The sequence below is a fragment of the Falco cherrug genome, chromosome 5 (genome assembly GCF_023634085.1).
Source record: "Falco cherrug isolate bFalChe1 chromosome 5, bFalChe1.pri, whole genome shotgun sequence".
Lineage (NCBI taxonomy): Eukaryota > Metazoa > Chordata > Aves > Falconiformes > Falconidae > Falco > Falco cherrug.
In genome coordinates, this window is record NC_073701.1 from 24,927,707 (window position 1) to 24,941,559 (window position 13,853).

General features: G+C 47.4%; 1 protein-coding gene and 1 long non-coding RNA gene across 7 annotated transcripts in view; both read left to right on the plus strand.

Annotated features, from left to right (window-relative positions):
• SLC6A12 (solute carrier family 6 member 12) overlaps positions 1-13,853 on the plus strand; it is a 39,950-nt gene that overhangs the window by 2,791 nt on the left and 23,306 nt on the right. Inside the window, exons 2-7 of one of the 6 annotated variants that reach the window (XM_027807700.2) lie at positions 3,196-3,314; positions 5,694-5,805; positions 6,596-6,792; positions 10,396-10,530; positions 11,897-12,037; positions 13,590-13,677. In XM_027807700.2, coding sequence (XP_027663501.1) covers positions 6,600-6,792; positions 10,396-10,530; positions 11,897-12,037; positions 13,590-13,677 — 557 coding nt within the window. In that variant the 5' untranslated portion in view covers positions 3,196-3,314; positions 5,694-5,805; positions 6,596-6,599. The remainder of the gene's footprint in view (positions 1-3,195; positions 3,315-5,693; positions 5,806-6,595; positions 6,793-10,395; positions 10,531-11,896; positions 12,038-13,589; positions 13,678-13,853) is intronic. The other 5 variants (XM_027807699.2, XM_027807697.2, XM_027807698.2 and 2 more) reach the window with 5 other exon arrangements.
• LOC129736124 (uncharacterized) lies at positions 6,975-8,172 on the plus strand. Its single transcript, XR_008732315.1, has 2 exons — positions 6,975-7,095; positions 7,564-8,172. It is a non-coding gene; the product is annotated as an uncharacterized LOC129736124 (long non-coding RNA).

Here is a 13,853-nt window from a genome sequence, read left to right on the forward strand (position 1 = left end):
GGGTTGGTGAGTTGCAAACACCAACAGAGACTGAACTGAACTGGCACTAAGAACAACAGCTTACACTGCTTTTAGCAGGGGATTTGCTCCTGATCCTCAGGAAAGTCCAACCACCACTAGGTACTTGTGAGGCTCTCCTGTCCTGGCAGCTGAGGACAGGGCAGGAGCCATTTGTCCCCTCCTGAGCGTGAGGGCGTGTGCTCTGAAGGATGATGTTCTGTAATCCTTGCAGCTTGTATCACAGATGTACATGTCATTAGTAAACTCACAGTTACTTCTTATCTCATTCTTACTGGTTTCAGTAAGCAGCAAACTCACTGACTGCAGAAGCGTTGCTCTTATTTCACGTTGGAGACAATGTAAGCAGGATCTGATCCTTGTGACAGCCTCCTGTGTCCCATGAACCTTGCTGAACAGATGCTTCGAGAATGCCCTGCAGCCCACACAAGCTGGAAGTTAATTAGAAAGTGTAAAGAAGCCAACAAGCTTCCAACAGCTTGAAATGAAAGGCATTTTAATTTTGACTGCTGTCCTGGAGTTGATCAGTCTTTCTCTTGCTGCATCTTCCCTTGCCATTCTCCTTTTTGCAGCTGGAGTGAGCCGTTCTCCAGCAGCACTCGGGATTGGAAGTAGCTGTGGTTGAAGCAGCCATCCCTGCTCACGTAGCGGCTCTTAGATTGGCTGGAAAGCACTTACTTCTACTGCTAATATTTTCCTGTCCATCTTGCAGATATGACCTATTCCAGTAGCAGCCCCCACGCTCTATTCTAACCAGGTTTGTTTCTTAAGCCATACCTTGGCACTGCTGTTCCTCACTGAGCCCTGATTTTGTGTCTCTGCCCCCACAGCCGCCCCCGCCTCCTGTCATCGAAATGCGACGCAGGATTTCAGCTGCCGACTAACTGCTGGCTCATATTGTGCAACCAGAGGATTTTATGTGTCCTCCTGCTCCTTCTTTTGTAACACAGCCCGGTCTGCTTGCTTTCTGATTCCTCCCTCCCCACCTTAATCTGCAGTTTACGTGCTTGGTGCTGCTTGTTTCAAAAGGAAACCAAGAAATAGAAGTGCAGTGCAGCTGTCTGCATCATCACCTGCAATTCTGCCTTCTGCAGCTCAGGCAGCACCTATGAGTGTCCAAAGGTGCTTTAAAACTGTGCTCCCTCTAATAAGTATTATTGGCTGCTTTTTAATGACTTCTCTGCTTGCTGTTCACTCTGTTTCACTGTTTGCTCTTGAGATTGTTCTTCTCCCATTTGCCTTAAGATAAAACAGCAGAGGAGGTTAAGCAGAGGATGTTAACGTCCCAGCAGTAGGAGCTCCTGTGTGACAGCACTCAGGAACAGGCAGTAAGTTTGTGGAAATAAAAGCTTTAGGAGCATTTCTAATGGCTTCTTCCTCTGATGCCAAAACCCAAGGTGGCTTCTCTCTAGTCTCTCCCATCTCTCTCTTGTTCCTTGTCTCACCTGAGCAGCCCTGAATAAGCCCTTTTTGCCCTGGGAGAGGCTGAGGATATCACCATGTTTTACCTTCAAAGGATACTTTCATTGTCCTCTTTCTCATTCCTGCCTTCCCCCTTTAGTCGCAGCTTGTTCCCAAATAAAGCCGACAAATGCTGTTCTCTCACATCATGCATCTGGTCCATCAGACCCAGCTGGTGAGTGTCCACAGCGCTTCAGAGGTGTCCTGGGCTCTCCTTGCCTTTTGTGGCCATACTTGAAGAATTTCATGTTGGTAGGTGTGGGACAAACACAGCCCAAAATGTGTGACCAAAAGGACACTGGGCTACCTCATTCAAATATTGAAGAAGGGAACTTGGTGAGGTCTGTGTTTATGGCTGCCTGCATGCTGCCTGCTCTCTTTCCAGTGCCTGGGAAACCTAGGTGTAGTCTTATTTTCTCATCAATAAACCTTGTAGAGGAAAACGTGGCTGCCTCCATGCACCAAGCCTAGTATGAAGCCCAGTACGATTTCATGCAGAGCTGCCTGTTGCACTGTGCACAGAGGAAGCCCCCTCTTCCCTGTGGGAAGACAACAGGCTAGGGGTCATGTCTGCAAAGGATACTCCAGGCCTTGAAAAAGGCACCTCCTTAAAGTGCTGAGGGTTGAAAAGACAGCAAGGCACCTCGAGAAGAGACTGGCAATGTCAGAGGGAACTGAGGAGGAAAGGTGGTGGTGGCTGAGTGGGTCCAGGAGAGGGGTAGACTGTGGACCAAGCCAGGTGATGTCTTAACAGTTGGAGAAACTTTATGGCAGAGGGAAAAAAGAGGCTGGGAGCAAGGGAGTCAGAGGATTTTTCTCCAAACTTTGGTGAAGAAACAGCAGAAAAAGTGCAGGCAGGCAGTGAGGGGCAAAATCTTTTCTCCAAACTCATGTATTAAGGAGAGGGGCATCCAAAGGGAGAGGAAGATGTCTGCCTGTTGGGGACGGTGTAACACAGTGGGTGGCTGTGGCTGCTGTGGGAGAGCCAAATTGTTCCTAGCTGGAAACAAGAAGTTATTTGAATCCCCATCTGGCCTGGGAACACATAGGGCAGGAGCACAGTAGGATTAGATGTTCAGGAAAAGAGCCAGGAGGTGTGTGAATAGGCTTTCTCATGGAAACAGCAGGCAAAGCAGAAAGGGAAGCAGTGGGGATGTGTAATGCTGTGCTTTGTCTGGGAAGGGAGAAGCCTGAAGGTCACGGCACAAGGGGCCAAAACTTTGTGCACTGGTTTAATCTACCACCTGTTCCCAGTTGAAAAGGTTCCATTTCATAACCAGGGTGCTTTCCCCCTTTTGGAAATAGGAAAATGAAGCCACAAGTGCCGTATCTCCCCTGCCAGTCTATGTTTGTCCCAGCCCTGTTCCCCATTGCAGCACTCCAGCTTCTGTCCTTGGCGGTGGCCTATTCAGGAGTCAGAGGAGAGGTGCACTGAGCACCTCAGAGGTGCCAAGTCAAAGCCCTGGTCCAGGTGTCCCTGAGGTGGAGGCTGGTGACAGGGCTGAGGCTGTGGGCTGGCACTCAGGGCATTCCCTTCCTGTTGTTGGGTGAGAGGAGGTGACTCCCTGATTGTGATTTTCCTCCACTCCCATGTGTGAAACAGGTCTAACACAAAAGCAGGTAAACCACAAATGCTAGTAGGAATAGGCTGGCTCTTGGACCCACCTTGCATTAGAAGAATAAAAGCAAAGGATTAACTAAGCCTTCTCCCGTCAGCTTCTCATGACATCCTCAATGAACCCAGACTTAAGCATCATCGTACTTGATAATGTGCCCTGGACTGCAGCAAATTGGAACGTGCCAAGGACTGTGGCAGATCAAACACGTTTCATTAAGTATGTGTTATTTTTTCTCTCACATTTGACAGTGCGTGGAGCTCTGCTCCTCTCAAAGATGAGGAGGCTGTGCTGCAGCATCTGAATGAACTGATTAGCCAGCTGGCAAGCCTTGCTGCAAGCAGGCAGTGGGGAAAGGAGCCTTCCCTGAGCTTTAGAAACTGAGAAAAGACTGGTGGGAGGGCCTGGTATTTCCACCTCCCAGTCCAACCCAGCAGGTGTTAAGTGAAGGGGTCAAAGCTGGGACTGGGAGGACCTCTGTGCTGGCTCTGCACCAGCCAGCATTTAGGGTGCATGCCTTGAATTCTGGATTGCACTACCTTCTTTAAATGTCGGGTTAGAGTTTTGTACAAGCCTGTTAGAGAACTGATTCAACTTCACACTCAGGTGTAGATCCACACATATTGTAGGACTTGGTGGGTTTGGGGCAGTGCAAGCAATGCCAGCCAATAGGTGCTTTCCAGCATATGGTACCGTAAAGGGCAAGGGCTAGCGAAAAAAGGGAGGTTGCTTCCTTAGTGCCCCCGGTGCATCTGCATTTGACACTGAAGCTGGCTGTGCCCACTCTGGTACTGCCCATATATAAGCCCTTACTGGAAAAAAAACTTAAAAAACCTCTCAAATTTAATAGGGGAGCAGAATCTTTCTGCGATGTTTTTGAAGAGGCAGCTCCACAGCCTGGAGGATGGCATTCAATGATTCCTGACTGCTCTCCTCCGTGGTTTATGCTCCCCTGTTCTTGCTGCAGCCCCTTTTACTAAAGGCAGTGTTAATCCTTTGCATGGGATTTGGCCCTCTGCATTCGGAGTCCACGGAAATTTGCCTCTAATTTCAAAGGTAATAGGATGGGGCCTTCAGAAGGAAGGCAGGTGGGGAAACAAAGACTGTTGTTTCCCTGGGCGTTTAGAGAGCAATTGGTGTATTGAAGTGTGAGATCTGGTTTCCTTTCTTTACTTGACTGACAAAGGGAGGCAACATGCCTGGTGCAAAAAAATGGCTTGCTTTGCTATGAACATTCAGTAGAATTTGTCTTATCATATGCAAACATCTTTCTTTGCCCCAGGGTCTGATATATCCAGAGGGTTAGTGTTCATGAAATCATTTAATTTGGGCCACTTACAGAAGCCAATGAGACATGGCAATAATGATGCTGCCTTGTGTGGAGTAAGTGCAAGCATGGCCAACCAGTTCCTGCTCCTGCTTCCCCCTTGCCCCATTGAAAATTACACCAAATCAGGTGCCGTGATGTTTCTAGGCTGCTGGACCAGTCTGATGTTAGGACTACATTCACCCTTATTCCCAGTTAGGTCAGACTCCCTGGTAGTCCCTACTCACATGAGATGGCTCATGCCCTGGTGCTAGTTCAGCGGGAGATGACTGGAGAGAGAGTAGGTACAAGGAGGGAGGGAATAGCTGTCATGCTCCTGGTGCACCATCCTGGTGTAAAAGGTTGATGGATAGGTTTGGTGGTCCTATCAGGTAGAGGACATGACATCAAGGGTGATGAGGTCTTGCTCACCACTGAGTTGCTGACTGGTAACGGTCCCTGGCCTGAGCCACCTCCAGAGCTGTACTTGGACTGCCTGGGAGAGAGCAAGCTGAAGTGGTCCAGGGCAGCAGAAGAGTTAAGTAGTGTGAGTGATGCAGGTTGCTGTCCCTGCTGCTCCCTGGAGATGGGGATGTCCCCTTAGGAGGCGCATAAGGAATGATAGTTGTGCTATTAAAAAACCTATCAAACCACCAGCAAACCAAGGCTGTAAGCTGATGTGAAGCAACAAAGGCCTGATTTCTTAGTACTCTTAACTGGAGGGAATGGAAGCAGAGATGCTGTTGCTTTGGAAAGGCTTTGGAGAGATTTGTAGTGTAGTTCCCTAACCCTGGTATGGGAATGTGTATCCCTTGAGCTTCTGCTCAGTAATGCCACCAGTGAGATGTGGCTAGAGTTAGGACTTCCCTGGCACAGTTCACCGGCTACCCTGCTCGTGTTAGGTCTGTGCTTTCTGGGTGGACTCACATGTGCATCCTATCTCGCGTAACTCATCACAGCAAGCTTTTGAGGAGAATTTTTTTTAGCTAAGTAAAAGGGAGCTTGCTTTCTTCACACTTTAGTTTCTTCTCATAATCAAATGCCTGTAAACAATACGAAGATGTTGTGAAAAAGAACATTCAGTCTGGTCTGTGTGAATTTTGCCTAGTAAATTACCTAGCTAATTAAAGGACTTTGTACATGATAGAAAATTGTGTCTTGTACCAAGCAGCCACCAACTTTGCTTAATCAAGATGATGCTAAACATAATTCAAGAGTTTGTATAGACTGGAGGATGTCTTCCTCATACCACCCTAGAGGGCCGGTCACATTCGATGTGCTTCCTCCAACAGTGACTTCACTCCGTGTTTCCACTGCTGGGCTTTTTCCTACCAACATTTCCACTGCAGTAACTGAGCTTGTCTAACCTCAATACTCCTTGCCCAGACCTGAAACACCTCACAGGTATGAGGTCCTTTTGTTCATCTCATGGCTTCGTTTCCTTGCTCTGTATTCTTTGCACGGTTGAGCAAAGGTGGAGGATTGGTGCCCGTGTCCGTTACTGAAGGGACCCTGGGTCAAATAAGTATTTTGCTGAAGTGGCAGGCTGTGTGGTAGTGTAATGTAGTGTCCAGGGGGTCAAAGACAGCACTCCTGGCAATGCCTTGAAGTAAGATGGCAGGTTGTCCATTCTTGTTCAGACAGTTCATTTGTAACATTTTTATCCGGCCCTCTGAAACCACTCCAGAAGGAGACAGTTGCTGTATAAAGCACGTGTGGAAGGGAAACTCCTGCCACCAGGCCCTGCTTCAGCTCCAGCTCCTGTTCTTTTCCTCTGAACTGCTGTTTCCGAGGTTCCAGCCAAGTTTCCAGCACTGATGGAGACGCAGAGCGGTTTAGTCAGGGTGCGGAGGGGCAGATGGAGGTACACTAAGGCTGGTCTTCTGGGAAGGATGAGGAAGGGGCTGTGGGGGGTGGAAGGGTGAATTCAGGGGTGAGTCCAATGAAGGGGTGGTGCAGGTGGGCCCATCTCACCTGACCAGTGACCTTTCCTCCATCCCTTCAACACTGACTTAACTTGGTGAAAATGCTTCATGCTGACACTAAAGAAGCCATTTTACAGAGGATAAGGGAACCTCACGGTGATATTAGGAACAGATCTGTTGTGGAGATGGGTCCCCTCCCTCCTCTTCCCACCAGCATGTCCTACAGTGGTTCCTTACAGCCCATGTCGTCTCTTTCCTCTGTCCCACAGAGCCATGACAGGAGCCGTGGCTAAGGAAGGAGAGGCCAATGGGGCCATTGCAGCCCCTGAAGAGATAGAAAAGGAGGAAATGGAAGAGAGAGGCCAGTGGAGTAGCAAAATGGAGTTTGTGCTGTCTGTGGCTGGGGAGATAATTGGTCTGGGTAATGTGTGGAGGTTCCCGTACCTCTGCTACAAGAACGGCGGTGGTAAGTTCATAGCATGCATGAGTTATCCTAGGTCTGTAGGCACGACAAGAGATACATGGATGCCTGACCCATTTCTCCTATGCCTCGTGTGCCCCCACCTGCACTCCCTTATTCTTTCCTCCAGCAAATCAGCTCCTGCAAAATCCACGAGGAAAAAAACCTGAGGGGTGAATCCAGCTCCCTAGCGGGTACTGTTTCTTAAAGCAGCTCTCCCAAATTCAGATGCCAAAATGAACATTAGTAACTCTTTAAGGCTCTTGGACATCTTGAGAAACAAGTCATCTTCCAAAACCACCAAATGCTGTGAGTGGTCAGTAAACTATCAGCAAAATCCTCCGGCATAATTCCCTTTTCTTACTCTCTGTGCCACCCCTACCTCTCTCAGGTCCTTGTTAGGAAAGGGTTTGGTGGTGCTGGTATCCTTGCCAAGGCCTGATACCCCTAGAAGGACATTGCTACCTCTTCCCCAGGAACAGTTCTCCCAGTGGGCAACCCACCGCTAGGAGAACCCATCCCCAGGGAGGGTTCGTTCCCCTTCCCTTTTGTTTCTTGTGTGACTCTCCTTTTCCAATAACACTGCAGTAAGATCATTACAGGTTGAAAATTAAACTTTCTCATAACAATAAAATGAAACTGGGACAGAGGAAGGGAATAATTGACTGTCACTAACTTTTCTTGGTGAATCAAAATCTAACTATATAAAACTAAAGAAGGAATAATAAATTACATGTCAAATACAGCAATAACTTCTCTTTTGTTCTTGTTTTCTAGAGACACCTTGAAATAATGCTTTGGGACTTGCATGTTCCCCCCACTTTAAACTTCCTTTCTCTGCAGACCATGCCACAAAGGCCTTTCTTTCCCAAGGTGCTGTGAGCTTTCACCAATGGATGAGTGATTCAGCTGTAGTTCATTCCAGGACTCCCAGATTCCTGTCCCCTGTGCTGTTACTGGAGTTAATCCAAATCAAACAGGAATCAATACAATATCTTCTCTGCACCAAATGGAGGCTGGATAAAAGAACAGTTAAAGAAAATGGAATTGAGTTTTTCTTGAACCTAGGATGGTTTTTAGTACATCCGCCAGTCTCCTTCTCTGAGGTTTTGATGGTAGGAACTGGAGGCACCAAAAGCAAGTCAGACCAGCACGGGTTAGTAAACACTAGTGGTGCATCTGATTGAACAGCCCATTCTGCAGTGGCGCTTTGGGAGAAGTCATGGGTTTTGCATGGAAAATTTCTTCCTGAGCTCAGATGATATCTTTGCATAGTTTATGCCTATGGTGTCCAGTTCAGTAGTCCTTGCAATTTGTATGCTAATTAGTGTAAGTGAAAAGGCTACTTTTGTTCACTTTAGATATCTACTGAATAACTTTTTTTTTTTTTTAAATATAATTAAACTCCTTTGGAATATCTAAGGCTGTGATTCAGAAGCCAACAAGGCTAGGCTTGGGAAAGATTAGGATGGGAGAGTCTTTCCCTCACAGCTCACACACGGCCTTTGCAGAAAGCATGCTACTACACAGAAGGTACCTTTCTCTCTCTCTCAGGCTCTAGGGAACAAGGTGGCCAACAAATTAGTATGGGACAAGGCACTGTCTTTCCCATGACACTCAAAGATATTGTCACCATTGGAAAAGTCCTTCAAATTACAAAAAAAGACATTTTCTACCTATAAATGCTGTGTCCCTGTGCCACCCTCCTGGTAAATTGGAGACTGCTGTCCTGTCACCTTTCTCCACCTTTGGACATACTGAGATGGATATAAAGCTGTAAAGACAGAGGGCATAAAAATAATTGTGCTAAATTGCTTTAAAGCAACCAAGTGTAAACTTATCTGTGGTTGACCTTTCAAATTTGATCTAATTGCTCAACATCCTGAACTTGTTACTGACTCCTAAGGAAAGAGAGTCTGTTTTAGGGGCTTCTCTCTGGGCTGAGTGTCCTCCAGTGGAGCAGCAGACGGGGGAGATCACAGATGGAGTTTCAGCTGGTAACTGCTCTGGGAAGGTTAAGAGCGACAAGGCAATAAAGATGTAAGAAAGCCCTCATTACTCAGAAACTAAAATGGATCAGCCTCCGGGACAAATGGCAACAGAGGAGAGAGTATGGGACCTGCTGAAAGGCCCATGTGTGTGCAGGATAATAAAACTGTCTTGTAGATTTGGCACACAGAGAGATGTCGTGCAGCACCAACAGCAGCAGCTGCCTCTAGTTCAGCATATGCAGCTCCCATTCCCTGCTCTGCAAGGCTGGACGACGCTGTGAACCAGCCTCCCTCCTTCCAGCCACAGGTCCCCTGTAGCTGTGGCACAGCTGTGTTTAGGGGGAATTTAGATGTTCCTTGTATTTGCAACATTATTGGCTTAAACCCAAGTTTAAAAACAAGAAAGCGTTCCTAGTTGCTAATTGTCATGGGAAGGAATTCCAGTGCAAACGCCTGTGCTGGCAGGGGAGGAGAGGGCCTGGGGAACAATGTCTGGCTCGGCTCTGGCAGTGGCAGCGGGAGGTACTCATGACCAAAAATTTACTCTATAGGATAGCAAAACCTCGACAGCTGTTCCAGTGAGGAAGGCAGTTGCCTTGGCCTGTTTGGAGGGGAGTAAAAGTGTGAAAACCTACACGAATGATGGGGAGAAAGACTGAGGTGATAGAAGGAAGGTCAACAGTGAAATAGATCTCAGAGGCAGTTTTGAGCGGAACAGTGAAAATGTTGGGTGTTTCTATTTGGCTGCAAAACTGAAAAGAAGGAAAAAAGATTCAGACAGTTTTAAACAGGGCATTAAATCTTTTTTTGTTTCCTATTTTGTTTGTTTGTTTGTCTTTTCTCATGCTTTGTTTTTGTTGATCATTGTTTCTGAAAAAAAACAACCCACCCTGTTCTCTCTCCCCTTCCTCTTCCATTTCATCAAGGGTTAGTTTGAGAGCTATTTCAGGCTGATTTATCTTAAGACATTTCTCTATATTTTAATAAAAAAATTGAATTTGAAGAGAGAAGTTAAACTTTTCCATTTTGAAAATGCTGGAAAGATATTCTGTTGCCCTTCCCCTACTTCCATTCTTCTGGTGCAAACTGCTTTTCAAATTTGATGTAAAATATGTCTCAAGCAAATTTATATCCCGGTAAATTTATTACTCATCAAGAAATGTCACCAGCCTCCAGGTTTGTATCCTCTGGGCAAGTGGGAGTTTTGCTGTGACTCCCAGGAAAAGCAGAACAAATGTGGTTATGTGAAACAAGGACTGCTTTTGCTTTGCCCGACTCCTGCTGAAAGTTAGAACAAGGTCAGGAGAGTGAAGCAGGGAAAAATCCTACAGTGCTGCCTTTTTTTATCCCCTTGCCTGACTACTCCTTACTTCTAGGATTTGGCTAAGACCAAATGCAGAAGTACTGCAGTAACACAAGACATACCATCCTTGGGCTTTTTTCCAAGCAATTATGGTGATGGAGACCTTGGTTTTTGAACAGAGGTTGCACAGTTAATTCAGAGAAATATTTGTGTTTATCTAGCTGATTCCAGCTGTGGCCCCAGGTACCGGGCAAGGGGTGATGGGAATAAGTTTTTAAAGAGGTTTCTGGGGCAGCATCTTACCCCTCTCTACAGGAGCCTTCCTCATCCCTTACCTCATCTTCCTCTTCACCTGCGGGATTCCACTGTTCTTCCTGGAGACGGCACTGGGGCAGTACACCAGCCAGGGAGGGGTCACTGCCTGGAGGAAGATCTGTCCCATCTTTGAAGGTCAGTCAAGTTATGGGCATTACTGGCAGTACTTTCTAACAATTAAGACTCAGAGCCTTTTTTGGAAATGTTATTCTGTTTTTTTCTCTCTCCTTTATACTCCCTCCCTTCCTCTCTCTCCCAGCTTTGTTATCCCTCCTGGTGACTGCTGTGTGTGCGGGGGCAGTGCCCTGTCCCCTCCCTCCCCGTAGGTGACTGAGGGTGTGTGGTGCTGGCTGGGGGCTGTGCTGGTCCAGCCGAGCCAGGGTCTCTGCTTTGAGATGCTCGGAGCTTGGGAGAGAGGAGAAGCAGGATGGCCAGCAAGCAGGAGGAGGAGGATGGAAATGTCAATACACAAACACTTGCATGTAGTCCAGGACAATACTGAAGAAAGAAGAGGATGAGGAAGGCTGGCTGGCTTATGGCACTTTCCCTGCCCGTCGCTGTGCCCAGGGCTGCTGTGGCAGCATTTGCAGGCTGGTGTCCTGCGAACTGGGGGGAATCACACTGCACGCACTGGTCTGACAGCCTGGAGATGGGCTGGGGTTGTGGCTAAGGCACGGGTGTAAGAACCAGGACTCCTGGGGCCCTGAGGAAGGTTGTTTAATGACATTAATATGTCAATGAATTTAACATCCACAATTCTCCTGTCCAGAGGAGAGCTCGTTACCCACGTTTATCAGACAGAGAACCCCGTGCTCAGGCAGATTAAAGGCCTGGTTCGTTCCCTCAGGCGCAGGTGTGCAGTGCTATCTGAAATTCCCTGGGGAGTCCAGGACCTCCTGCACTGGAGAACCCTTGTGCTCTGGCACGGCGCCTGGAGGTGGACAGCAGTGGCATCTCAAAGGGCACTGACAACCAGTTTTAAATAAATAAATTGGGCCTTTCTGACCTGATTCCTTTTCTGTTGTCTCAGCGAGTGACGGGCACAAGCAGGATCCAAGTCCAGAGCTCAGCTCCTAAATCTGTATTTTTTCTCTGACACAGTACTTCATGCATGATGTGTATCAGCTGTGAGAACCTTGTTTGCCTGAGTGTTTCCAGAAGGAAGAAACTCACCTGCATTTCTTTTCTTTAAAAGCTAGAGCTGGCTTTCCTGTAGGAGAGGTAGTGTAATGCAGTACTATGGTAGTGGTCAGAAAAAGATTTTTCCATCAGTGAAAGGTTTTCTCTCTGTTCCATCATAGACTTGTCTAGAGATACCATCAATGTTTCCTGTCTGCACGTACAGTCACAAAATTCTCTCTCCCTATTCTCTAGTGAACTGTGTGGTTGGTGTTGCACCCCTCTAACCATGGCACAATCTATGTCTTTGTTTGCAGTTAAGCCTGATATGTTGGGAGTTGGTTGGCAGCCTCATCCTCACCTCCTCTGCTTTCCTTCACAGGACTTGGGTATGCCTCACAAGTCATTGAGTGCTATCTGAATATCTACTACATCATCATCCTGTCCTGGGCACTCTTCTACCTGTTCAGCTCCTTCACTGCAGTGCTACCGTGGGCCAGCTGTAATAACCCCTGGAACACAGGTACAACTTCCCTTGGTCAGCTTATAGCTCCTTCCCAATTCCCAGAAATTATTTGGGTTTTGTAGAAAATATTTTTTATTCAGAAAAAAAGCTCTCCTAAGTTGATATGTGGTTTGGTACTCCAGCCAAGGTGACTGTCTTCATTCACCATGGGCGAGTGTCAGGAAGGTTGAGTGGTGTGACCCTATGCCTGGCAGCAGGGGACAGTAAACCTATTTCTGCACAGAGATGTTTTGGGTGTCGAGATTTCACTGAAAGATCTGCATTTTTTGGCAAGTGGAAGAGGTGGGTGAGTTGGGAGAGTTTTCAAGCCTGTCTAGAGTTCTCCTCACATGGCAGGAGATTTCCATTAGCTCTGGTACAATAATTTATCTTACTGTCTCTTTGGAGTTGCTGGGACAGTTGCTGCCGTGTGCTGAGTAGTTTCGTTCGTTCACTCAGCTTTTGGCTAAATCAAGCCAAGCCTGTGCTGGAGGATTTTGCCAGTACAGGTCTCCCAATGCAGGAACCAGTAACACAAAACTCTAAAGGCACTGCTTGTCTGGTCTAATCACAACCATACAAGCCTCTATACCATTACACTGGCCAGGGGTCTCATCTCATCATGCCTACAATTTGCATAACTGTGCCCAGCAGAGAAGACCTGGCTTTAGTTTTATTTAATGCACTTGAGCTGTGCCTGGGAAGACGGAGTAGATGTGAGGTAATCCTCATGGATCTAATGTCCTTGACAGGCCTTTTTTACTATGTTCAATAGGTCGTTTTGCTCTCAGTGGAAAGCCAGACTGGAAACAACTTTGGCAGCAGCTCAGTACCCTCCCTTTTTCTTTTGGTCAGATGATTAATTTCTGTGATGTCTTCAATTTCTCCACCCCATGGGCCATTCACTCACAGCTTCCTCTGCCCTTTCATCCCAGCAGAGGTGACCAGCCTTTTACCCCAGCATGGGTTTCTTTGAGAGGAAAGCCACAGATATTCTCTAAACAGGCAGAAGCATCCCAGCCAGAGCTGGGCTTGCTCAGTTTTCTGGTGGACTGTCTTTTGCTTGCCAGATGCAGGATAAGGCACATTTCCTGGATGCGTGGCATCTCCTCCGGTTTTAGTAATTTCATGCTATGTGATAGGGTTGGGGATGGCAGAATGGAACGTGAAGGCATCTGTGGTGTGTGTGAACATATGCATGCATGTGTAGACAGGGAATGGTGTGTGCTGTGGGAGAAGTATGGGATTTTCTATCCTGGCTACTCATAGTGGCTATCCCTCAATAATCTCTGTTTTGTAGCCATCTGGTTTACATTTGGCAGGGAACTACTCTCTCTGTCCCCCTCCTGTTCCCGAAGCCCACTGGATTGGGATTCATAGCTGGGGAGAGCCAGAGTTTAACGAGATGCTTTAATGAGATGCAACAGTTTAATGAGATCCTCTATAGCACGGGGTGAAGGGTTCATGTGCTGCCAGAGTGAGGGTTAGGGTAGAGAGGGGAAGGAGCTTCCCATCATGGAGGAGCCTTGGAGAATTTCTCTGGCTCATCAGCTTCCTTTTCTTTTGGTAGATCTCTGTGTGGAATTTCTGAATAGATCCAGCCTGGACAACAGGACCTTGCCTGCGAACGCCACCTCCCCAATGATTGAGTTTTGGGAGTACGTGATTGCTTTCCCTCTGTTCAGGCTCCTCTCTCATCTAAAGGCTGCAGCTGTAGGAGTATCCGGGCAGAGGGCTGTGCGTCTCTGTAGGACCAACCGAGGTGCCACATGTCAGACACAAACACGGGCAGCACAATGCTCTGAGCTGCCGAGGAGATCAGCACAGAGCCCAG